The sequence below is a fragment of the Cydia strobilella genome, chromosome 23 (genome assembly GCF_947568885.1).
Source record: "Cydia strobilella chromosome 23, ilCydStro3.1, whole genome shotgun sequence".
Classification (NCBI taxonomy): domain Eukaryota; kingdom Metazoa; phylum Arthropoda; class Insecta; order Lepidoptera; family Tortricidae; genus Cydia; species Cydia strobilella.
In genome coordinates, this window is record NC_086063.1 from 10,561,840 (window position 1) to 10,587,531 (window position 25,692).

The following is a 25,692-nucleotide window of genomic DNA, read 5'->3' on the forward strand; positions in this document are numbered from 1 at the left end:
GCTATAGCTGCTTAATCACATGTAAATTGCAATATGATTTTTAATTTTACAACTAAGCAGCCCTAAAGTCATAAACATATCTTATCATTTTGAACTTAATATAAACGTGTTAAGGTCGGGTTTTGTGCTAAATTCTACACCATTTATGACGTCCATAATTGGGTTTAATTTAGTATGTGTCTCGGTTATGGCGGATTGACACGATCTGTGTGGTTACCGCTCGAGATACTGGCTTAATTGAATGTAATTATAATTGAAACAGGTAAACAAGTCTTAATTAACTGGTCATAACTTAGAAGCCGACTGCTTTAGTGTTTTAATTGTGTACGGTTATAATACTATTTGCGATTCATCATCATCATATATTTAAGAGTTATACTCTTGTCGGTGGAGCGATTTCCATAAGTGTCGGTCCTCTGCCTTCTCCTTGACAGCCTGATACGACACGACGTTGAGTTTTTCCTTTACTTGATCTATGTATGTTCTCCTTGGTCTGCCCCTCCGCCTCCTTGCCTCAACTCTCCCTTCAATTATGTTCTTGATAAATTCGTCGTGTCGTAGCAGGTGTCCAAGCATCTTTCCTCTTCTATTTTCTATGGTTCTCAACAAACTCATCTTCTCTCCTACCATGCGTAAAACCTCTTCATTTGTTTTCTTCTCCGTCCAACTGACCTTTGCCATTCGGCGCCAGCACCACATCTCAAAAGCCTCCAGCCTTTCCCTATCACGTTGCCTCATTGTCCACGTTTCGCTTCCGTATAGTGCTATACTCCAGATGTACACTTTTATGAGCCTCTTGCGTATATTGCCTGATATTCGGGCTTTAAATAGGCACTTTTTTGTGTTAAAAGCGTTTTTATTTGCGATTGGACGGTTAGAAAAAATTCTGCACCTAAAATGGTTATTTTCGAAATTTCCTTTACTGTCCTTTACAAGTCATAGTGCAAATATTCTCCCATGAGAATTCTGATAGGTATTATGATTCAAAAGCTTTTAATCTAGATATATCTTCAAGAACAGAGCGTACTCCCATCTTAAAAGCCCGCAACGCTCTTGCAACCGCTTTGGTGTTACAAATGTCAAAAATTTCAACTGTCTAGCTATCACGGTTCATGAGATACATACAGCATGGTGACAAACAGACAGACGGACAGCGGTCTTAGTAATAGGGTCCCGTTTTTACCCTTTGGGTACGGAACCCTAAAAATGATTTCTCTTAATCATGAACGTTTTAATATTTTTCATCATCGCCATCCGTAATTTTTCGACAGTCAATTATTTTTTATCACACTTCTATAAAGATCTGGCACACACGCCGTTGTCAGTTATTTTAAAGTATTTTTCATGTGAGATGATGATAATATAGTACAGATGACTGTACTTTATTAACTTAATTATGCAGTCCAAAATACTATTTCTATATGGTTCTCAAACCGCGGAAGAAATCACAGCACTAGAAACAACTATGATAGGTACTTATTGAGATGTTTATGACCATACTCAGTTCTTCTAAATAAGTCGTTCGTAATTACTTCATACATTTAAGGGCGATTTTTGCTTGAAAGCACTTGACCACGGTTGCGTTTGTGTTTCAAGGAAATGTATACTTTGTTACAAACGATTAAGGATGGTTTTAAATTGATCAGTGCACGCTAGGTGCATTTTTATACAAGTTCCGTGCGCCCTTGTGGTCTATAATAGGGAGATAGGCAATGTAGGAAGACTACAGTTTTTATCTACCTAATGAGGCCGTGGTAATAGACACTTGATATAGTGGTCCAGGTATAATGTAGGTACAGTTGGATTAGATACTAAAGTGAAATCTAGTATAATCTAAAATAAGCGGTCAGCTTTGTTCTAGACAATCAGATAGTACTGAAAGTTAAACATTGATTTTATAACCTCATAATTTCAATTGTAGTAAATGTCAGGCACTTGTCATCAGAAATAATATTTTAAACCAGGAAATCAATATACAATCATCATCATAGCAATGAAAACTATTATATTTTGTATGGATTCTTCAATTTCTATTAGATCATTGAACATATTTGTCATTTTAATAGAAGCTACAAAGGTAGGCATTAGGAAAAAAAGGATTATGTGACTATGTGATCAAGTGTACGCAGTGAACTAAGTGTACACAGTTAACCAAGCGTACACAGTGAACCAAGTGTAAATATTGAACAATCATGGCGACCCAAGTACCACCGCGTGTCTCACGCAACGTCTCATTGCCGGCGGGACGGCAGCCACCAGCGGTCAGCTTACTTGCCAGGAGGGCGCTGTCTGAAAGGTATGAATCGTACCTACATAGTGAACCAAGTGCATACAGTAAACCTAGTTACAGTTATGGCGCCTTAAGCACTACCGCATGTGTCACATTTTATCATATGCGTTTAGATACGATGGTTCTTAGATCGGTCTCGTCACTGTCGCCGGCTTAAGGTGTTTTTTATCTCTTCATCTTCTTCAGTGAGTATTCGCCTTTCCAATTCTCCTCCAAGCAACCCAATTAGCTGCTTTTCTCCTTCAGAGTGAGTCTGCAATCTTTTAATGTCATCCTCCCATCAGATTGGAGGTTTGTGATCCGGTCTTTTAGAACGGCCTCCACGCTAGGACACGCTTGCCCTCTCCTATCATCTCGGCAACATACTGTCCGCGCGCCAATTCCGTGCATTCGGAGGTCGAGGAAGTGGGGGGGTGTGCGCCGCGCCCGTACGTACAAAATGACACCACTATGTCATGACGCCCAACATTCCTAACATTCCTCAGCCGTGCACGGAATTCGCGCGCGGACAGCAATCCGTCGACCGATGTCTACTACTTGTGTACGTCACCGGATCTTCTTGTTTCGGATTCTATCACAGATATACATACCAAGTTTATTGCGTTCCATGGCGCTTTGTTTGCAAGAGGATTTTCTATACTAAACGTAAACGTAAGCCTTCTCAATAAAAAGCCTTATATCAGTGACAGCAGAAACGATACAAGACTAGTATTGACTTTAAGGGGCCCATTGACTAACAGTCCGCCGGACGATATCGGCCTGTCAGTTGTACGGAACTGTCAAATTTTTGTTCTAACTGACAGGCCGATATCGTCCGGCGGACTGATAATCAGTGGGCCCCTTAAGAAATTGAGAGTAATATTTTTCTTCAAACCACATCCTTTAATCTGATATAAGAAATTGAGTTTCTGCTGCAATCTCACGTTCTCGTTTGAAACGAAAACCAAACCCCAGCCCTGACATTAGAAGCGGCATTCGAATGTTTAAATCTGATCCTGGTTTGATATTAATTTAGATAGATAAAGATAAAAGATATTTATTCATGACGATCACAAAACATGTACGAACATGTACAGACAACAACAGCATGAAAATAATAAAATCATTTTATGTGTGCATCACGAAATGGACCCAACTCAGCATAATAGCTATAAAGCCAGCCATCTTCCGTATAGCCCTTTCGGTGATGCCACGACAGATAACACATAAAGATACATATGACATCGCTCGCACCAGTACAGTATAGTTTTCAACACTATGCCACAACGAGATTAGGTCGTACTGCGCAATTTTCACTGAAGCACCAAAACCGACAACGCTTAAATATTGATTTTTTGGGCACTTTGATCACACGTCTATGGTTTCTTTTCTATAGAACAGTCAAATGTTTTTCGCATTTTTGATTCAATGTTTCACAGTACAAAATGTTTATTATTATGTTATGGCTATTAGAGTTTGGATGTTTGGTGGCATTGGGGTGAACAATGAAACAGTGGAGTCGTTGTTGTAAATATTTTTTGATTGTATGAATGAATGATTCATAAAAATTAAATATAATCATATTATATTGCTAACATTTTCATGTGTTCAATTACATTGCCGATTACTGTAGGCCTATCACGAACCAATTCGTTCGTTCGTTCGTTTATTCAACTCTGTCGTTCGAATATTAAAGAGGAAAATTATAAATCGTAATTTCGTTATCTGAATTACGATTTATAACTTTCGCGGTACGGCCTCTGTAGCACTATTAGCAGTTTCCAAACCACCTAAATTCGCCTTTAAAATGCAATTATTAAAAAAAATTATTGAAATCAAGTTGTCAATATCAGATCAAGATCAGATTTTCAGTCAATGCGGCATTCGGCATCAAATGTAATGGCCGACCTCGGATCGGATCATTAAGGGCCCGGGATTGCCGTTGAATTGGAATCGCAAGAAACGATTCGCGACACGAACGGGAAGACATTTCATAACCTTGTGTTCCTGGTGAAAGGGTTACGTTATATGTATAGGATAGTTTTTTTTATATTGAGACTAGATAATAAACATATTATTATAACTCTAGAAAACGTCATTAAAAAAGTCGCGAATGTAGGTAACAGCCTGACAGCAGCTACATTTTGATAAACAGCCTTTTGTGTGGAATGGATGTATGGAAAAATGAATAGTTAGACTGACATCAATCAGAAGTTTTACAGTCTTGTATCTCCATCGGTGAACGAGAATGCTTTAATAAAGGATTTGTTGAACATGTTTACTACGTAAATACTATTAAATAACTAACAAGAATGAAATCGAAATTTTTGCAAGTAGCTGAAATGGAATTATTGTCCTCTGTCTATATTTGTAAACTATCAGTACTTCACCATTGTCAAAAAAACTAAGATATTTTTCTTATCAAAACAAATATGTACGTCCAAAAGATTGTGTTGAAACAAAACTTGCCAAATTCTTGCGACCCATTCCATGCTTTGATCCCATTCTGATCCGAGGAATTTAATAATGTTGCTTTTAACAGTCCGGAATTTTAAGTAATTCTAGCCAAGACACATAAGATACATTGCTGCCAGTTTTGATATATCTGTATTTACTTGGGAGCGCCGTCATATGGAATCCTAGTATGATACAGAAAATTCTTAAAAGCTTTCGTCTCAGTTCAAAGTGATGTAAAAAATGTGGGATTAGTAAAGAATAAATAATCCAAATCATCCACTTTCATTGAATTATATTTGTTTTCTTTTCGAATTGCGTAATTCCGTAAATACCTACGACGACAGTCGACACAAATACATCTAAATATAGAAGACAGTTGCGTCATAAAGATATTGACAGGCAAGACAACACACAGCATAAATTACTGAAGGGAGAACATTAAAAATTTAAACGTATATAGGTATTCTTCAAATGTTGTAGTGATGCACTTTTGGAAATTCAACTCATAATTAGTTGAAAACGGGCCTACGCGAATAAAATTGCAGGAGCATTTAATTTATAATAGACATAACAATGCTGTTAGTTCGTCATCATTTAGTATTCATCAATCTCACTTTTAACCTTTCAAAGATTCGTCATAAGTTAAAACAAACGCTCACCCACTCGCATTGTCTTTATCCTTCCAAAACGCCGTAAGGATCCGTCTCATATATTATTGTACCGTTTTTTCTTCCTCATGTAGGCGTCTGTCTGTCTGTGTCGTTGCCCCCTGCTGCCGTCTCGTTGTGACGTGGGTTTGGTGCAGGTGATTTAATTACTGGGACATTAGGATGCTCTCGATTTCGATGATATGAGCAGGACTTTGGACTTCTTTCATTGGATTTGTTGTGTGGTGTTTTACGTGTTTGTGAAGACGGATTAAATTTGTATTGGATTGAATATATTTAGAGAATTATGCCTAAATTTTAAGTATTAGTTTGAAACAGCAGATGGATATTGTTTCTTTTAATAATCTGGATTAACTCAACTTGGAAAGCAAACCACGGAAGGTACCACGGGTTCCTGTTATCACGAAAAATATTAAGCATTTCCCACATAAAACATACACTGCCCCGACCGTGACCGACTTCTATAAACACGGGGTGTGCAACATGTCACTTTTTAATTAACTAATATTAGTTTCGTAGTAATCGTAGTAAATATTGCAGTTCAGGTTATCAGATTCCGAGAATTGCGCTAGTAGCCTTTAGGTAAAACTGACAGATATGATGATGATGACGATGATTAAGCTAACGATTCAAGGGAAATTAAAAAAAAAAACTTCAAATTAATAGATAAACAGTCTAAAATTAATCATATTTCTATATAATAAAGTAACAATAAGGTTTACATAATTTACAATATCAGCAAGATTTTGTTCTGGATTCCCGACTTATGGTGTAGAACTGTAAGTTGACTTGATATAGCATCTCAGTAGTTGCGCTGTTTAGTAATTACTTCCAATAAACAAACTTGCATACATCTTTCACCTCGCTCACAATATCTCTACCTCCACCTTAATAAAACTCCTTAACCATTTTCCCAAATAATTACCTATACATAAATACCAAGCCCATCCAATACCTTAATTGCTTCATCATTTGCCGTCAAATCTAATCTGCAACTCATTTGTCATCCCCCCTCACCCAATCTACTTCCTTACACCCCTACACTTAAGATTCAATATCCTTTACATATGTTTGTATGGCCTCCTGTTTAGAACCCATCAAATACCGATCAAACGGTGTCCGGTGCTATCCATCATGGCGTACGTTTCCCTTTGGGGCCTAAAAATAGATTTTCAACTCAATATTGATTTGTGTGGATCAAAAAGGATGTGTTTCATTTTAAATTAGTTATTATAAATGGGTCATTCCCACTAGTTACCACCAAGTTGTTACCAGTGGTAACTACTGGGAAAAAATATCCCAGTAGTTACCACCAAAATGTTGGTAGAGTTCAATACAGTAGAAATAGTATAGTATAAATATAGTGACTTAATAAATAATTATAAATCGATTAGTGTTTCAGAAAAGTGCCTTAAAAGTGATCAAAAATATTTAAACTGTTTTACCGGTGCAAGTGCAAAAACTAAAATAGTTAAGGAGAAATTAAGGATTGGAAGAAATTTATCTTATTAATTGTAAATTGTATTAATTGTGACGTTATCTATGAAACTTGGACCTTTTGTTGAAGGCGCTTACGCCGCACTGCGTAGCGCAACGTTGTATTTATATAGGAGCATCATTGATAATGGCGTAATTCAATAATAAAAGTGATCAAAAACCGACTATTTTTGATCACTTTAAACACAACTACTGGAAAAAAGAAACCCACCTTTTCCCAGTAGTTACCAGTGGTAACAACTTGGTGGTAACTAGTGGGAATAACCCTAATAAATTAAATGGCGGAAGAAAGGGGTAGTAGCTCACAAGATAGGCTATTAAAAAAAAAGATAAATTAATATTAATCGTGGCAGCCGATAACAATGACTAATGGTGAAAGTTATTGGGGTGTCCCTCAAGGTTGTATATAAGGTCACCTACTTTACGTCAAATGGAAAAACTTTAGACTATTCAGGCTTTATAAACTAAAAATAGATCATATATTCAAGAAAAAGTGACCTAGGCCTCCAGTAGCCGAAGCCGGGGTACTTCAGAATTATCAAATTGTTCATAGAAAGTTGTTTATATACTTTTGGAGATTAATATTTGTGTTATCAAACCAAACAGCGAAATATAAATATGGCATATAATTAAATTTTGAAAACCATTCATATGTTGGTCATATTTCTGCTTAGTCAGATTCCGTTATTTTATGTTTATTAAACGTCCTGAATTTAGATAATGTATTCCTAATGTCAGCAGTCATGAAAAGTCCTATAACATTGTAAATTCAAAATTGAACTCGACAATCGTTATAAAAGCTCTCACAAAAGTCAATAGAACAAATAAGTGTTGGAATAACCCGCTGAGATGAGATGGAATCGGATTAGGGCTGAGTGCTCTCGAGTCGCGAATTATGTCGCCGTGGCGGATAATTTCATATCTGGAGCGCTTTAAAATTGTACACGAGAGTTGGAAATTGTGCTTGATATAAAATGATAATGATATAAAATTCATGCTAAACACTCGGTAGTCAGTAGTGTAAGTTAATTGTGTTATTTCTATTTAATTTTAATGTAAAGTATGGTGGTCACCCGATACCAAAATGTTTATATTACAGACGCATAAACAGGAATCCTACATAAAATCTTGCAGATCTAAATACTACTTATTGAATAATTAGTTTTCAATTGTAAAGTAAGTTTTCGGTCCAAGAATTCGTCATACTTTTTATTATTTGGTATCCCACGCTCCCACTGCTGGGCAAAGGCTTTCCCCAAATTCTATACTGATTTCTATCTAATGCTGTGTCTGGCCACTACGGAAGGCAGTCCAGTTCATTCCGCCATCGCCGGCAAGCTCTGCAAGATCTCCGATTTAAATTTTCATCCAACTTATTGTTCTGTTTATACTTCCTTGGTTAACATAAATCCTTTCTCTATCTACAACATCTTCCAATGTTTTCCTTTTAATCGTCCCCATATTTCACACTTTCTCAGCTCAACGCTCAAATCGGGTCGTGTGTCAGATGCCAAAGGTTAAAATACGGCGCAGCTCTTTGCTCGCCAAATTTGCAGTTTCCTGTTCTTGTTTGTACAATATTCCTTTACACTATCAACAACCGTGGAGCCGATTCTGATATAACCATTTGATATAGTTTCCATCTTATTTTGATACTAGCTTCTGCCTGCGACTTCGTCTGCGTAAAATAAGTACTTCTATATCCCAACTTCCATAATAAATTCCTCCCCACTTTCCCCTTAAGGGATGATTTCAGGGATAAAAACTATCTTTTGTCCTTTCCCAGGACTCAAACTACCTCCATGCAAAATAACGTTAAAATCTATAGAAACATTCGCATTTATATTAAGTAAAGATATTAGTAAGGATCTCCTGATGATGATGATGAGAGTGAGCGTGCGCGGCTGCACCAACATTTTATGTCGTCTTACAAGACATCTCGCTCGCACTTATTGGTGCGATGACACAAGGTCGTATCAAAATGAGATGAAAACCTTATCAATTTTTTGAAACGCAATTAGCCTCGCTCCGTTTTCATCGGCAATTAAATGTCATTGAATCATAATAGCGTTTCGGTTGGTATTGGTGAAACACCAGGTGCTCTTGCAAGTTTTGGCACGAGTTGGGTTTATTGGGTTTTCATTGTTCTTTGTTTCGTGGTTAGCTTTCTAAGTTGTGGCAATTTTCTAGAGCATGGATTTTGTTTAAAGACATCTTTAATTCTTCTTCTATAGTTAATGTTTACTAATCCTATAAAGCCAAAAGGATATATATAGTTATCATATCTTTAGGTATATCATATTCATTATAAGATTGTGTAGTGTAATGGAGCAATTTTTACATGATAAGAGGTCGGTAGTCTCTACAAATATTTATATTTCTTGGCATTATAGTCCTATGCATTACATCTTATCCAGTCAATTCATGTTCATATGTTTCGGTTAACTAGGGTATTTATAATAGGATATCTACAACTGTAAGTCTACAGGTTACTCTCACTATTTAATATTCATAACCTAAAGCAAATTGTAACCTAGCCTTCAGAGAACTAAGTCTTAATTGCAACTGCGTTTTAGATGCTAGTGCGGAAAGTGAATGGTCTAAATGCGTTTGTGTACGGTACGGGAATAGCCCAGTTTCCGGCCGATGTTTGAAGCGGCTTCCTTCGCGACCGACCTTTGGTTCGATTTGTGTGTCATCTCTATATTTAGATCTAGATCGAGAACAGGTATTGTGCTTAGAGTTTTGAATGATTCACGGTTAGTTTCGCTAGACTTATATTGACCGGGATATAGACCGTGATTACCTTTTGTATTATTTGTGAGCTCCCGATAAGAATGAGGGTAGACAGAGCGCTGTCTACACAACTTTGACACCCACCCGCTATCTTCAGTCACCCGTGAACATGATGCATGTAACTGCGTCGAAATATCGGGAGCTCACAAATAATACAAAAGGTAATCACGGTCTATATCCCGGTCAATATAAGTCAGGTATTGTGCTGTTGATGGAGATACCATATTTGTGTTGATGAATTGATGATAAATGTTGTTTTTAGTTCAAGCCTTAATGTTAGTTTAATGATCAACTGTCTACTTAAGAGACAATAAGGCACTAGCTCAATAAGTGTTTATTGATTATTATCTTTTATGTCTTGAGACTTTAAGGCGTCTTTAAGACTCTGCTAACTAAACTTATGTACGTTTGTTACTTGTTTGTTATTTTATAACGCGGAAAATTAATTCGTATAATTAATTGATTTGTTGGTTTTGGACTAGGGATTTACACTAGTAAAATGAAATACAAAAATAATTTTACGTATCACATATGTATTATAAAGGGGCCCACTGACTATCAGTCCGCCGGACGATATCGACCTGTCAGTTAAAACAAAAATTTGACAGTTCCGAACAACTGACAGGCCGATATCGACCGGCGGACTGATAGTCAGTGGGCCCCTTAAGGATTTAATGAAAATAAGATTGCCATAACTACTTATGGCACCTTTATATGCTTTAAATTTAACTTAATAGAACTTAAGGTCCCATTAGCTCGATTACCTTTACACCCTCAGATCAGGTTGAGACCGCTCAACCGATCCGCGCTGGAGCGAAAACTCTTTAGGAGTATTCCAGCGTAGCAAAACCGTCTCGTGTGATGCGGAAGGGTCCTGGATTTTCCCCAGGCTACCATCCCCCCACGCAGTCCTACCGCTCTAATTGCCCTAGTGCAATAGAGCCCAAGTCAGGTTAAAAAAAAAGGGAACTTAAGTTACACAAAGAGGCTACTTCAACTCAAATCACATTAATTGTTTTACCATTGGGTCCTTACGAATGTTAAAGCATACCGTTTGGTGTTACAGTGACCTTGAAGGTGGCGCACCGACAGCCCCATCAGGCAGTTCCAGCAGTTCCAGCTTGTCTTCCAGAAGTAACGAGAGCACCACGGTTCCTGCTGATCCGCAAGGTGAGATGTTCTCCTCTTTAAATACGAAGCGTCTGGGGGAAATGGATTTTGCATTCAAAGATCCATACCACGAGTTAGAATACTTTACATATAACGGAGAATACATTAATTTTTGAGGCGTTAAATCTCCTATTTCCCGAATAACAAGTGTAATTTTTTATAAGATTTAATAAGTACTTTAAAGAAAGTACTAATTACCGGAAGAACAAACTTAGAGAAAAAAATCTTATCGTTTTTCCTAAGACTTTTAATTTCTTAAACTTGCATCGTTTTTTGTTGTCAACATAACTTGTAAGCTATGTAATTTTTAGCAGAACTTTTTATCTTGCCTACTGCCACTTAAGTCTAGTTGTTAGCATGGGATTGAGGATTGTTTAGCTCTCCTATCTATCTTTAGTAGAAGCATTCCATGGGCTGTTACAGGACAGCCCATTGAAAACACATTTTATTTTGGAGTTATATCGATTGGTTATAATAATATTGGTTCTCCCGCGGATCTTCACCTGTCTATTACATCATTAATCTTGAAATTTACTTTGCAGCTTCCCAATCGGACTGGTCGGAGGAGGAGGACCCCCTAGCCCCGCAGTGGGCGGACAGCCTCCCTCCACAAATTCTGGACTCGTTGCTGCTGGACAAGCGGCACAGAAAACGTCAGGAGGTTATCCATGGTAAGTTGGTAACGTTGAGAGATTTATTCGTATATTGTGAAGAAGGTCCAATAAAATCTAAATATTGCGTGCATTACACAATATTTCACAAGAAAATTAGTAATTTACATTATATTTATACCAGGTCGATGGCAACCAAAAGTTCTGCCCGCTACACTCCTTTTGACCCTTATGGTTCTGACAAAACCTTCTAATTTGATTTTTAGGGATCCGTACCCAAAGGGTAAAAACGGGACCCTATTACTAAGACTCCGCTGTCCGTCTGTCTGTCACCAGGCTGTATCTCATAAACCGTGATAGCTAGACAGAGTAGACAGTTAAAATTTTCACAGATGATGTATTTCTAAATAAAATAAAAAAAAATTAAAAAATTCTGTTGCCGCTATAACAACAAATACTAAAAAGTACGGAACCCTCGGTGCGCGAGTCTGACTCGCACTTGTCCGGTTTTTATATTTCTAAAGATTAAAAAATGTGACCCAAAAGCATTGTAAGAAATAACAACTATTCTCTTCTTCAACAGAACTAATCGTGTCTGAAGGCTCTCATGTCCGTTGGCTCAAAGTCCTCGGCGTCGACTTCCTTCGACCGTTGGAAAAGCAGCCGTCTCTTTTACCCGCGGAAGAACTGAGGGCACTCTTCCCCAACCTCCCTGGTGTTAGAGAGAGACACATGAAGTTGTACGCGGATCTGAGGGCGCTGAGGAATGATTCGAGTAACCATATTGTGCCGATTAGGACGGTTGCTGATGCCATGCTTGGAACGGTAAGTAATGCTTTCTCTCTTACTCGTAGCACTCTTGCCTGGTGTTAGAGAGAGACATATGAAGTTGTACGCGGATTCGAGTAACCATATCGTGCCGATTAGAGCAGTTGCTGATGCTATGTTGGGGACGGTAAGATGATTTAACAATACTGCTGTAATTATGAACGAAATCTAAACTAAACGAACCTCTGTTTTAAACACATTTTGATACTCTTACGAGTATATGTTTAATTGCAGGAAGCATGAGTTAACTGTGAATGTCAGCATCTGTTTATTGTGTGTTACGATGTCCATTTTAAGTTTTTTTGTTTAAAACACAAGCCCATATAGTAATTTAATAACAAATTTACCAAAATCTAAAGAACGTTTCACTAAACATGAAATGAATGCCGTTGACTGCACTTAAGTTATAAAACTTGTCCCACTCCTCACTTTTATTGAAGTAAAACTTCTTTAGGCGCGACTAGCGGGTAACTCAGATTTTTTTCTGATGGAGGACACACGTCAAAGTGCCAACATAGCGATAAACGTCATCGTCAAAGAAGTTTGACTTCAATCGCGCTTAAGGGGCTACCTGAGGTTTTCATCGATTTTTGACAAGTTTTGAATCGTATCTCCTACTTTTGCACTACATATAGAATTATAAGACAAGCGGCTATCGGTTCTTCAATCTTTTATCTACATTTTTGTCTACCGGATTGTGAAAAAAATGTATACTTATTTATTTATGATTGTTTTAAACATTGTCTAAAAAAACACTTTTTTCGTATCTCGATTGCTGTGAAAGATCTTACTCATACGAAATCTACATATTTGGGTTCTAAAAATTTGTCTAAGGTTTTAATTTTAAACTAATTAACACAAAAGTTATGGCCACAAAACCAGTTTTTTGGCCTATAATTGTTCAACTTTGATGCCAAATATTTCGAAAACAATGAACTTTGAAGTAAATATGGGATACTATATTGCTAAAATCCGTTGCTTATAATATGATAAGCTACAAAAAACATTAGAAAACTAAGGGATTCAAATCGAAGGTCATTGGGGCACTTACATCACAAAGGCTGTGACTTCAGGCAAACTATGCGTTCCTAGAATTAATAACTACTACGGGGATAGAGCCCTTAGGAAAAGAATACCATATTTGCTTAATAGTTTGCCCGAAGCCATAAGATGTGAAAATAAGAAGTCTAAATTTAAATCTATGTTAAAAATACACTACCTCAATATTTTGTAGTAATTGCACTACTATAAAATTAAGTTAAGTACAAATGTAACTAGAGACTGATGACCCCACAGTCAAACTCATTATTGAGTTTTGCGGGGCTATGATTATTGTATGAATACTCTGTATTTTATTAAATAAATAAATAAAATAAAAATGGGATCCCCTTAAAAATTACACGCACACACTTTCTTTGAGAAAATACAAATACCTAGTGATTATTGATGTATTAAAGCTCATGTCGTTTTTTCCATAGTTGGGGGACTCTGGCTACTCGTCGTGCCTGTCCCGCTTCTGCCGCGGCCAGCGCCTGGCGCTGGAGACTCTCCGCGAGCGTCGCAGGAAGAACAAAGAACTACACCATTTTCTATCCGCCCGTGAACAGTTACCGAGATGTGGAAGATTGCAATTGAGAGATCTACTCGCCTGCGTCTGGCAGAGGTCAGTTTGGGACACTATTTGAGCAGCAGCAAATAAGATATTAAAACAGTAATCATTGTATTCAATCAGCAATCAGAAACGTTGAAAACATTGTTGGTATTAGGGAGAAAGATAAATGTTTAGTGGCAAAGGTTGGGATAGTATTTGATCGAATGAGTGCGAAATATCTCCGTTTCACCTTGGGCAAACATGCTTCCGTATCCGGTTGTTTCATACAGGTTAAATTTCTCAACCGATTCTCATGAAATTTTGTGAGTAGGTTCGATAATTATATGGATTTTTTTGTGGATTATGTTTTTGGAAAATTTTCTAAATGGCGGAACCATAAGGATTCACGAGATGAATGGATCACAGAGCTTCTGGTTTTTAATAATGTCAGTATTTTTCAATACTTAAATTTTTTAGGGTAACATTTTCCAATCACTCTGTTATGTCTCCTAGCAACCAACCAACCTGTTATCGCTTAATCTTCCTCCGCTTATCCTTTAACCTTTTACAGTGATGAAAACTTTAATTTGATAAAACATTACGCTTGTATCGTAATGTTTTATCAAGCGAAAATAGCAAATTGGCACATGTATCTTACAGTCGCCATCAGATGTATCGGAGCGGCCAAGGCGCTCACAAATATCTGATCACGCCTCGACTATCAAGGTGCTAGAGTGCGTGTTCAGATATTTTTGGGCACTTCCGGCTGCTCCGATCTATCTGATGGTGATGGTGACTCTACAAAGTTTTACAGTACATGGTGTTTTAAATTTTCGACATAGTTTCATAATGTGCTAATGATCGCATTAGTGCGGTAAAGTACCACAATATAGACTGTAAATATTACATTCCAGATTGACAAAATACCAGCTCCTCCTGCAAGGCATCGTGGACACGGTTTGCGAGTCCGACGCGGACACGGACGAGGACATCGCACAACTGAAGAAAGCGCACGACACCGCCAAAGATGTACTGCAAAGTGTCGATACTGCCATCAGGACCGCAGAGAACGACCACAGGTATGTCCTTAAACTCCATACTTCTAGAATAAGTTAAATAAGTTTTTGGCAAAAATTTCTGTTTTATACAAGGTACACACACTTTTATCGCTGACTGTACTTTCCTTTCCTCAGGCAACTAGTACTCATCGAGATGATTCTAAAAACCCCAAACACAATTAGGTTTCGTTCTTATATCACAGAGTTCCTGTGTCCACATCCTGTCTCGATCAGATCAGCTCGATGGTACCATAATATTGCATTGTCATCCGATTTACATATGTATGCAAATTTTCTAGCTTCATTGGAAGTCGGGAAGTGGGTCAAATTTAACTTGCAAGATTTGACCCGTACAAACATATAATAATTAATAATTTCCATTCCAAGTTAAATAAAAGCTTGATAAAATGGCATCTCGCTCGAATTTGGAAGCCTTACTTCTCTCCAGTATTAGTATCTCTAGTAGTCCACAGACATAATTAAGGCCTGTACACAACGGATGCGTGTTTTTGGACGTGCACGTGCCTGTGGCATATACAGATTCTTATGAGCGACGGCACACCGCTTGCGTGATGTGTTGTGATGTGTGCACGGCTCTAACATTTTAGCTCACCTGCATGTATGCCGGTGTGCTCTGTCCTTCCAGTTATATTTACCATACAAAATTAGCCCCAGTAATCCCGAGATTTCCGAAAATGAATGCTAAGAATGACCATAGTTACATAACATTGCATAATGTTGAACCTCACATGGCGACCCTGCCAAATGAGACTATATTTACAATATGAAGCCATCACTGAGCTAAAACGAGTTCATGAGTTACTTATTTCCGATGTGAAATAATTGACTTGATTATCTTGTTTACAGGCTTCGAACAATCCAGAACAAGCTAGAAATTCGTGCTGGAAGCGAATGGGAGGAGCTTCGCAGATTGGACTTAACTCAGAGACAACTTCGCATGGAAGGAGACTTGGCTATCAGGCATGATGGTAACAAGAAGATTAGCGTGCTGGTGAGTTCAATTATATTCCACAACTTTAGCTTTTTTCTAGCTGCTTGAAGATGCTGCACAGTGTTATTCAACTTCAAAGAAGTAAAAATTTATTGAGGTTTAACTTGCAATTTTAATTTGAAAATTAACTGCAAAAGCCCAAAAATTGCGAGCACCCAAAGGCAAGAACATATTTCCCATATTTTCACTCGCAAATTTTTCTCTTTTACAAGAAAAATAGTGAATTCTAGATTTTACAAAGATAGTTAGTTTTTGCAGCAGGACATTTTGCCAATTACTCGAAATACCGGTCATCGAATTGGGAATTTTTGACGGAACGTTTTGCTGGGGTAATTAAGGGTCAAAACGTCTTTTGCTTTGCAAAATGATTACAAACTATTATTTAACAATAGCTCATGTTTCCAGGCCTTGATGCTGACTGACGTCCTGGTATTGCTACAACGGGAAGGCGACAAGTTTGTTCTACGACCTATTCCCGCTCCGAGCCAGCAGGGGGCGCTCTCGCCACTCGTCAAATGGTAAGTGTTATCGTTACGCGTAAAGTGTGTCCAGCGCAAATTATGGAGAATCGCTAAGTTTGAGTGTCGCAGTGTGAATTGTTATTCTTTCAAACCAATTTGTTTGTAGAAAGCGTGAGATTCCAAATTTTATGGAAGATCGTACCTTGGCTTCTACAATTTCCCGTCTTTTCCTACTGAATCAACCTTGGCCAATGAAAAAAATTTGATTCTTTTCGATCAAGTCGAGGCTCGGCTGTTCCGTAGCCATAATGCGCTTATATAATATTTCTAGAAAATATCTTTGACGGAATAGATCTATGATAATATTAAATAATTTAATAACGGGTCACTCGCGTATTTTAAGTCGAAAAACGCTCGACATGTTTTTCGACTTAAAATACGTGAGTGACCCGTTATTAATATATTTAATATGCCCGTGTCTCGCGGAAGTTTTGTTGTTAAGATCTATGATAATAATTAGTTTGTTGATCTATTTTACGTCACTAATATATGTTTGTGTGTATGTCAGGGACAAGGTGTTGTTCCGGCCGAACGCCGCGGCCCGCAACACGTTCTTCCTCATGAACATCAACGGCGTGCAGATGCACGAACTGTCCGCCAACACACCCGCCGAATACGCCACGTATGTACAACTTATACCAACCTTACGTCTGTCCGTCTATCTGTCCATTCGCGGCTTTGTTCTCAGAGTAAAAGTGTACATTTTCGATCGAGACAAGATGTCGAGTAAATTATTATAATCATAAATTCTGAATCAGATTAACTGCCAGGAGACATACTAAACATTAAGCTTATTTTATGGTTTAACTAACGTATTTTTAATTACTCACGCGACATGTTTGGGAGAGCCTTGTTCTCTATTTTAAGCACTAACAGTGCATGAGCAGCGAGCGATTAACAATACGTGACTTAAACCACAAAATTAGCTTAATTATAAATTTTATTACTGCAATGTTCAAGTAAGATTTTAAACTGGCCGCCGTTTACAACTTTTCACTTCACGAACTCTCCCTTTAACTCTTTTGGACAGATTTAAAAACGTACGTAGATCGTTATTTTCCCCCACCCCAATACCAGCCACCCAAAGGGGCACCACAATACCAGCTTCTCCCTCTGGACCGCATCCAGCGAAGAGCGACTCTAATTGTCGACTGCCAGCGTATTTCGGAACGGCTTGATTCCTTGGCGCTGCGTAGAGATGTGGCCTCGCTCTGCATCTTCTATCGCGTGTATAACGGGGAGTGCTCCGAGGAATTGTTCGGATTAATCCCTGCAGCTTCTTTTCGCCATCGCCCTACGCGACAACATTACCAAAGAAGAAACTTCCTGCCTCGCACAGCTAAACTGTGGAATGAACTGTCGCCTGCGGTATTTCCGGACCGATATGACTCGCCTATCCACAGTCTGTCAGCAGCGCATATTGTCCTACTTCGGCCACATAATGAGGAGGGGAGATGAAAGCCTTGAAAAGCTGATCATCGTTGGAAACACGGAGGGCAAACGAGGCCGGGGACGGTCTCCAACTAGATGGAGCGATCAAGTAAAAGGGGCCCCATCCTCGACCAGCTTTTGCTCGGTCGTCGGAGACGCGATGGACAGGCACCGATGGAGGCAGATTAAAAGAACGAGGTGTGTAGCATCCACATCCACTGATGACCACGATCCTCAGTCATGAGGGAGCGATCACAGAGAGAGAGAGATGACCTTCAAACCTTCAAGAAAAGAGCGTATTCCCATCTTAAAGGCCGGCAACGCACTTACAACTCCTCTGGTGTTGCGGATGTCCATGGGCGGCGGTAATCGCTTACCATCAGGTGACACGTCTGCTCGTTTGCCTCCTATTTAATAAATAAAATCAAAGATAGATATAACTCCGTAATAGATAGATACAGTCTCAGTAAAAAACGTGCCTCGAAAATCAAGAAAATTTGATTCTCGTTCAGAGGGCGCTACTAGTTTTGGCCTACAGTCGTATAGATGGCGTTGACGGTTTCGTTTGTTATTTATCAATTTTAACGCATATCAGTGAAAGAACATGGGTCAAAATCATAAAAATAATTAATGCAAATAAAAAAAATCATTTATCTATATTTAAATACATTCTGTCGTATTTTTATAAATCTTCATTTTTAGTTTTAAAGTGTGTCGACAGATGGCAGTGAATTTACCGGGGTTACAAAATTTACTATGACAGTACCGCTCTAGTATAAGTTACTATATGATAAAATAAATAAATAATAAATTCCCTTATCTCGTTACAGATGGGTGAAGAACATCCAGGAGTGTCCGCTGGCCAAGCTCGCGGAGCAGAAGGCCGGCCTCACGCCGCAGCACGCGCACTCCGCCTCCGCCTCCGCCTCCGCCTCCGCCTCCGCCTCCGCCTCCGCCTCCGCCTCCGCCTCCGCCTCCGCCTCCGCCTCCGCCGCCAGCCGCGCCACCGACGACGAGGGTACGTGCCTAATGCCTACGTCACAGATTAAATAACACTACTGGGTAGGTACAGTGCTGGAATGATATCCCCCCGCCTTTAAGACAGCTTAAATCTAAAAAGACATTTAAAAGTCACTTTAAAAAAATACTTCTTGAAAAACAAACCGCTGGGATTCCATTCGGCTATTTGGTTGCAGATTTCAGGATATAACATGGTGGGGCTGATGCCACACAACTAAAATGTCACACGACTTGGAGACTTACACACAGTACACTACACACGGGTCATTTACCTACAGTCTTAATGTTTAATCGAGTAATTATCACACGACATGCACATATAATCACACTTTACACGGTACATTTCATTCCGCTTACGTGAGCACATCGTATATATATTATCTGTTGTGACCTGGGTCCCGGCAGAAAATCAGTGCTTTGCTCCAAAGAGCGAAGCGTATCACTGAGCCGTGACCCTTTTGTCCTGCTGCAACGCACACAGTTTGCACATAATTTTACACCATTTCTGTTTCATTTTTATTAGGGTATTTTCGTTATAATTTTATTTCTTTGTTAGTGTAAGTAGTAATTAGTATTTTTTTTCTTCTGATGTGTTTGTAAATTAATATTGTGTGTAATTGCAGCTGTACAAATAAATCATTTATCTATCTATCTACAGAAGATCCACTCTCTAACAAAACGCGTGTATTACGACAGATATGACCGCTAGGTGGCGCAAGCGCGAGCAGGCGTCCGTTCCGTAGCTGTGCGCGGCAACTATATGGTTAGACACCGAAATTGGTGTGGGCCGCGTGTACTTGTAGCGACGCGACGAAATCGCGGAGTGAGCCGCCTTCCTACGTAGCCATTCCTACTAAAGGCGGGATTCCACGAGTGGCGGCACACGGTACAAGCATTTTTGCACTGAATATGCTTGTGCCATAACTGGTGGAATCCCGCCTTAACACGATTTAACTCAAAAACACTACACAGTACACTAAAAGACAGATTATCTCATCTTTTTAAATTACCATTCTCAGGTATTTATAGGTATTGGCACCAGAGTTTAAGTCACAGACACAACCTGCCATAGAAATAGGCTTTATATTATAAATAATAGTAAATAAGGTATTTAGTACCACCACTTTCTACCACAATCATTACATAGGGTACTTATGTTAAAATTTGGATGGAAATGTAACTCAGAAAATAAATAATACTATGCTGAAGGCCGGAAAAAATTATACTTTATCACAAAGACATAAAATTCATTTTTTGTATCTACAGGAAGCAACGTATCCCGCAACCCATCCGACGCTTCCGAGAAATCCGCCGCGGCCGAAGAGCGGGACAGAGTTAGCGCCGAGAGAGAGAGGGAACGAGCGGTCAGCGCCGAGAGGGAAAGAGAGAGGGAAGCCGAGAAACAGGAGGAAGAGAAAGAGAAGGAACGGGAAAAGGATGAAGTTGTTGATAGGGAGGATAAGCATGTGTAAGTATGAATTCTTTTTTTTGTGTTTGTGTTGTTGTGTCCTGTCCCGTTGTCCAAGAGACAATACTGGCACACTTTGTTCGAAAAGATGTTGTATGCCGTTCTATTAACATGTTTAGTAGATGGTCGATATAACTATCACATAAAATAAAACTATGAAAACGGATTATATCGCGTATATTGAATTTATAATACATCCCGACGTTTCGAACTCTTTACAGCGTCCGTGGTCAACGGGTGACCACGGGGTAGTCACCCGTTGACCACGGACGCTGTAAAGAGTTCGTAACGTCGGGATGTATTATAAATTCAATATACGCGATATAATCCGTTTTCATAGTTTTATTTCATGAGTAACTATCGCGGTAACCGAAGACAATATTACTATCACATAAATGCATGTTTGATAAATTTAGATACTATGAAATCAGGATCGAGATTTTAAATAATTGAATTGAGATTGTCATCGCTGATCCGATATCGCATTTATAGGATTGGAGGAATTAATTTCCAATGTTTATTTTGGCAGACCACGACGCCCAACCATGTCCCGCATCTCCACCCACGAGGCCCCGCCGCCGCGGGCTTTAGAACCGCAGGCCGCCGTCACCGTGAGCGCGGCGAGGGCCGAGCAGGCGCACACCGCCATTAGAGCCTTCACACCACAAGGTACGCTTCAGACGCCCCACCATGCCCCGCATCTCCACCCACGAGGCCCCGCCGCCGCGGGCTTTAGAACCGCAGGCCGCCGTCACCGTGAGCGCGGCGAGGGCCGAGCAGGCGCACACCGCCATTAGAGCCTTCACACCACAAGGTACGCTTCAGACGCCCCACCATGCCCCGCATCTCCACCCACGAGGCCCCGCCGCCGCGGGCGCTGGAGGCTTTACACCGCAAGGTAAGCTTAAACATCGTTGTGCATTAACCGACGATTTGTGATCCTTATTGCATACATTAGGTTCACCGGTGACACATTAGAAATCACACAGTCTCTGTCACAGTAAGCGAGGACGGAGCGAGCGCACACGCCTATAAGAGCGACTAATATTTAAAAAAAAAGCTCTGCCTGGAATGCGCATAAAATTTCTTTAAAACTCCCTAGAATACTTCCACACTAACTTTCAAACTCCATTTCATACTTTCAAGGAGGTAAAAAGGTTTGGATGAAGTTATTCAAACCTATTCTGCCGCGTATTGCGTTACATAGGTAAATGCTCATAGTTTAAATGAGGCTTCATTTACGACGTATTCTAAAAATTAAACCGGCTTATAAACTTACTCTACTTTTGAAAAAAAAGCATACACCTGTTTTGAGTGATCACCTGATAAACATCTTAAGTATAGTTGGTGAAACACATTTTGTCAGTAGAAAAAGGCGGCAAATTTGAAAAATGTAGGCGCGAAGGGATATCGTCCCATAGAAAATTTTAATTTCGCGCCTTTTTCTACTGACAAGATTTGTTTGACCAACTATATCACATTTAACGAATGCAGTTTTTTTTTTTTTTTTTTTTATACCACGTCGGTGGCAATCAAGCATACGGCCCGCCTGATGGTAAGCAGTTACCGTAGCCTATGAACGCCTGCAACACCAGAGATATTACACGCGCGTTGCCGACCCTTTGTTTGACGAGTTTGTCCAATAAGTAAAAAAAAACAAATGGCAGTCAACTTTTATAACAAGTATTTCATTTATATAACATAAGCCTTTATTTTATTTCCTCTTGTGACCACAAAAAAGTACAGTCAGCAATACTATTCGCTTAGCACCTTTGCATACAAACTTCTATGCAGGGGGGGTACCTTTTCTCTGCAACTGACTGTACATAAATACTAACCACTTTATTTATAATTCCATTGCAGAACAACTACGCCGCCTAGACGAAGTGATCAACCGATCCCTGCGGGCCAAAAGCGCAGTAGTGGCCGAACTATTAGGCGTGCCGGCCGACAGCTACGCGCAGGTGGCCGACCTGGCCGTGGCCGAAGCTTTAGGACAATGTGGTGAGTCCATGCTACATACACTTTTGACCATCGTGGCCGCTTTCAGACGAAAGGAGTGCCTGGCTTCCGTTGGCTCGTTGGGTGGACGACATTCGGAAGACTGCGGGTCACTTCTGGATGAGATTGGCTCAGGACCGGGATAAATGGCGTACTGGAAGAGAGGCCTATGCTCAGCAGTGAGCGATAGAAGGCTGATATGATGATGATACTTTTGACCAAGCGAACAAGTATTCTACGTTTAGGCTTGGAAAAAAATGCTGTCGTGTTTCCGGCTTTTCTTTAATGTCGAATTCTTTAAACGATTTTTAAGAATATTAGATTATTTTAAACCGGGTCACTCACGTATTATTAAGTCGAATAGCTCGACATGTTTCGGTCCAATTTACGAGGACCGTCTTCACGGAGACACGACACGTCTTCACTGGTCGAGGGCGCGGCGTGTACTGAGAAAAGAACTAAGATTTTTAAGAAATTTTGTGAGCAGGTTCGATATTAATATGGATTATATGTCAGTTTAGTTTTTGAATTTTTAAAAATGACGGAGCGAAGGGGGTTCACAAAGTGTGCAGCTCACAAAGCCATTATTAATTATATTTTCATTACGTATTTTAGAAGCGTATTTTGTTAATCGAGTCGTTAAAAAGATTACATAATGGCCACGACCACTCTGTAAAGAGTGGAACGAAGAAGAAGAAGAAACAAGATGGCGCTGGTCGCTGGTGCAAAGGCTGCGTTCAGCTTATGGTTGGGCCAGGCCTCCTTCACTCGCTCAAGGCCACGCGCTATATGCCTACCGCTCGGCGTATCGTCGACGATACAACCGACAGAGGGCCGCCGAACGCCCGCCTGAGCGCTCGCACCGCGCGTTTCCCGCGCCTACGCTTCGAAATGCCGAAACCACGAAATGATTGTGCAGTAGATGGGTGTAAAAGTCAAAAAACAAAGGAAAATTTGTCGTATTTACCGAGTAGTATTTTAAATCTATCTTTATGAATTTTGTCACCATTTATTTCTTTGAACATAAGTAGGTAAATCGTAAATGAAGGAGTTTTTTGAGTCAGGTAATATAATTGTTGTTTTTAAATATTTGATTGACTAATAAAACATATGGTTGATTCGCAACATTTGTTTTATTACAATAATAACATAAGTAACAGTACAACCTTTTTTTTTTTTTTTTTTTTTTTTTTTGACCCAGGGGAAATCCGTTATGGATCCCACCCGGCCCGGGAGAAGCCGAGTGGGTATGTCCGACTCACACGGACTAAAACCCCTGGGGTGTTCCACCGCTCGCTTTTGGACGGGGTTTCGGGAACGCGGCTGCCAACTTCCGATACCCCGTCAGCGTTGCCTATTGGGACCCATTCTGTGGTGGCTGCTCATGCAGCGTCCTCCGCTGAAGGCGCCTCGGAACACTGGAGGGCCCTCCAGCTCAGAACCTCTTCAGGCGGGTGATGGAACTCCCGATCCATCACCCTCAGGTTCCCGTTAAGGCGGCAGCAGTAGCGGCAGCACTCTGGCTGCGAAGGCTCTTCGCCGCCTTCCTATCCTCCTGCGGCGCTGAGGAAGCGAATTGGCGTCGTCCTCGCGCATTCTTTCAGCAGCCTCCTTTCGCGTCATCACTGCGACACTGAAGTTGGCTACTGCCACCCACGCCTCCTCACTGTCAGCCATTTGGTGAATTAGTGCTGGAAGTGAGAGGTCTCCTCCCATAGCCGTGGACAGGACAGCGCGAGGCTCCGCCCAAGCAGGGCACTCTTCGCGCGTGTGCTGGGCCGTGTCCACGGCTCTCCCGTCACAATGATGACACTCTGTGGTTGGCTCCCGTCCTACCCTCTCACACAGGTACCAGCCGAAGCAACCGTGCCCCGTCAGCAGCTGTGTGAGGTGGAATGAGGGTGTGCCGTGTTTACGTTCGACCCATTTTTTCAGAACGGGCCGAACAGCAGTAACTAGATCCCGGCTAGCACCCGGGATTTCAAGTCGCTCCGTCCATTTATGGTAGAGGACGTCGTGCGCCTCCTCCCTCCATTTTCGGACCTCCTGAGGTCCAGGCCAGTTTTCTTCTGCTCTTGCTCGCATAACCCTCCAGTATACGCTGGATTGGACCTCAGCTTCGAGGTCCCAGGGCGGGCTCCCAGCCAGAAGACAGGCTGCTACGTGTGAAACGGTGCGGTACGCTCTAGCTGCCCTGAGAGCTATGGCCCGCTGCGGCCGCCGTAGTAGGGCCGCGTTTCGGGCTCTCAGGGTATCCGCCCATATCGGAGCCCCGTAAAGCGCCATAGAGCGGACCACACCTATGTAGAGCCGCCTGCATACTCCTCTTGGCCCACCCAGATTCGGGAGGATCCGCCCGAGCGCTCCAGCGGCAGCCATCAGCTTTGGAGCCAATCGCCGAAAGTGTTCTTCGAACTTCCACCTGCCGTCGAGGACGAGTCCCAGATACTTCATCGTTGACCCGACGGCAATGGAAGTTCCCCCTACAGTGATTTCTGAGCCATGTGGTGGTTTGTTGCGAGGCCCATGAAAAACCAGGACTTCCGATTTGTGTAAAGCCACCTCTAGGCCCAGTGCCCGTATTCTGTGGACCACGTATGCTACCCCTGCTGTAGCTACGTGGGCAGCCTCTCTGTGGGTCCTACCGCGAGCCGACACCAGGGTATCGTCAGCGTAGCAGGTGACGCTGACTCCCGGCATAGTGGCCCCGCGTAGGACCCAGTCATAACCTATGTTCCACAGGAGCGGGCCCAGCACTGAGCCCTGTGGAACACCGCACGACATTTGTCTTCGCCCCCAGCCGTTAGCAGTTGGGAATATCACAGAGCGCACGGCAAAGTAATCCGCCACTAGGTTTTGCAGGTATTCGGGCACGCTGTGATACTTTAGAGCCGCCTTTATTGTTTCCCAGGGTAGGGTGTTGAATGCGTTGGAGATGTCGAGCGATACAGACATTACCACCCCACCCCGTGAAACTTCCTCTTGCGCGAAGTCTCTGACCCGCGCGATCGCGTCCAGTGTGGACCGAAGTGGGCGAAATCCGTACTGGCAGTCGCTAAGACCCGGTTGCATACTCCTGGTGAGACGAGTGGCTATTATTCGCTCAAAAAGTTTGCTCATCTCGTCGAGCAACACGATGGGGCGATAGGCCGACGGCTGATCGGGCGGGCGTCCATCCTTTCGGATCAGCACCAATTTTCCCGTTTTCCACCGTTCGGGAAACCGCCCGAGAGTTAAGCACGTAGTGAAGAGGGCTCTGACTTTCTCCTCCCATTCACTGAGTGCTATCCCCAA

The 25,692-nt window shown here is 41.0% G+C and overlaps 1 protein-coding gene across 2 annotated transcripts in view; it reads left to right on the plus strand.

Moving 5' to 3' along the window:
• Positions 1–22,399, plus strand: part of LOC134751865 (rho guanine nucleotide exchange factor 1-like) — a 97,418-nt gene extending 75,019 nt beyond the window's left edge. For both annotated transcript variants that reach the window (XM_063687387.1, XM_063687383.1), the window contains exons 6-17: positions 10,754–10,857; positions 11,400–11,528; positions 12,052–12,293; positions 13,775–13,959; positions 14,802–14,966; positions 15,813–15,957; positions 16,363–16,475; positions 16,987–17,100; positions 18,740–18,927; positions 20,196–20,397; positions 20,927–21,211; positions 22,261–22,399. In XM_063687387.1, the coding sequence (XP_063543457.1) occupies positions 10,754–10,857; positions 11,400–11,528; positions 12,052–12,293; positions 13,775–13,959; positions 14,802–14,966; positions 15,813–15,957; positions 16,363–16,475; positions 16,987–17,100; positions 18,740–18,927; positions 20,196–20,397; positions 20,927–21,194 (1,855 nt within the window). In that variant the 3' untranslated portion in view covers positions 21,195–21,211; positions 22,261–22,399. The remainder of the gene's footprint in view (positions 1–10,753; positions 10,858–11,399; positions 11,529–12,051; positions 12,294–13,774; positions 13,960–14,801; positions 14,967–15,812; positions 15,958–16,362; positions 16,476–16,986; positions 17,101–18,739; positions 18,928–20,195; positions 20,398–20,926; positions 21,212–22,260) is intronic.
• Positions 22,400–25,692: the final 3,293 nt, after the last annotated feature.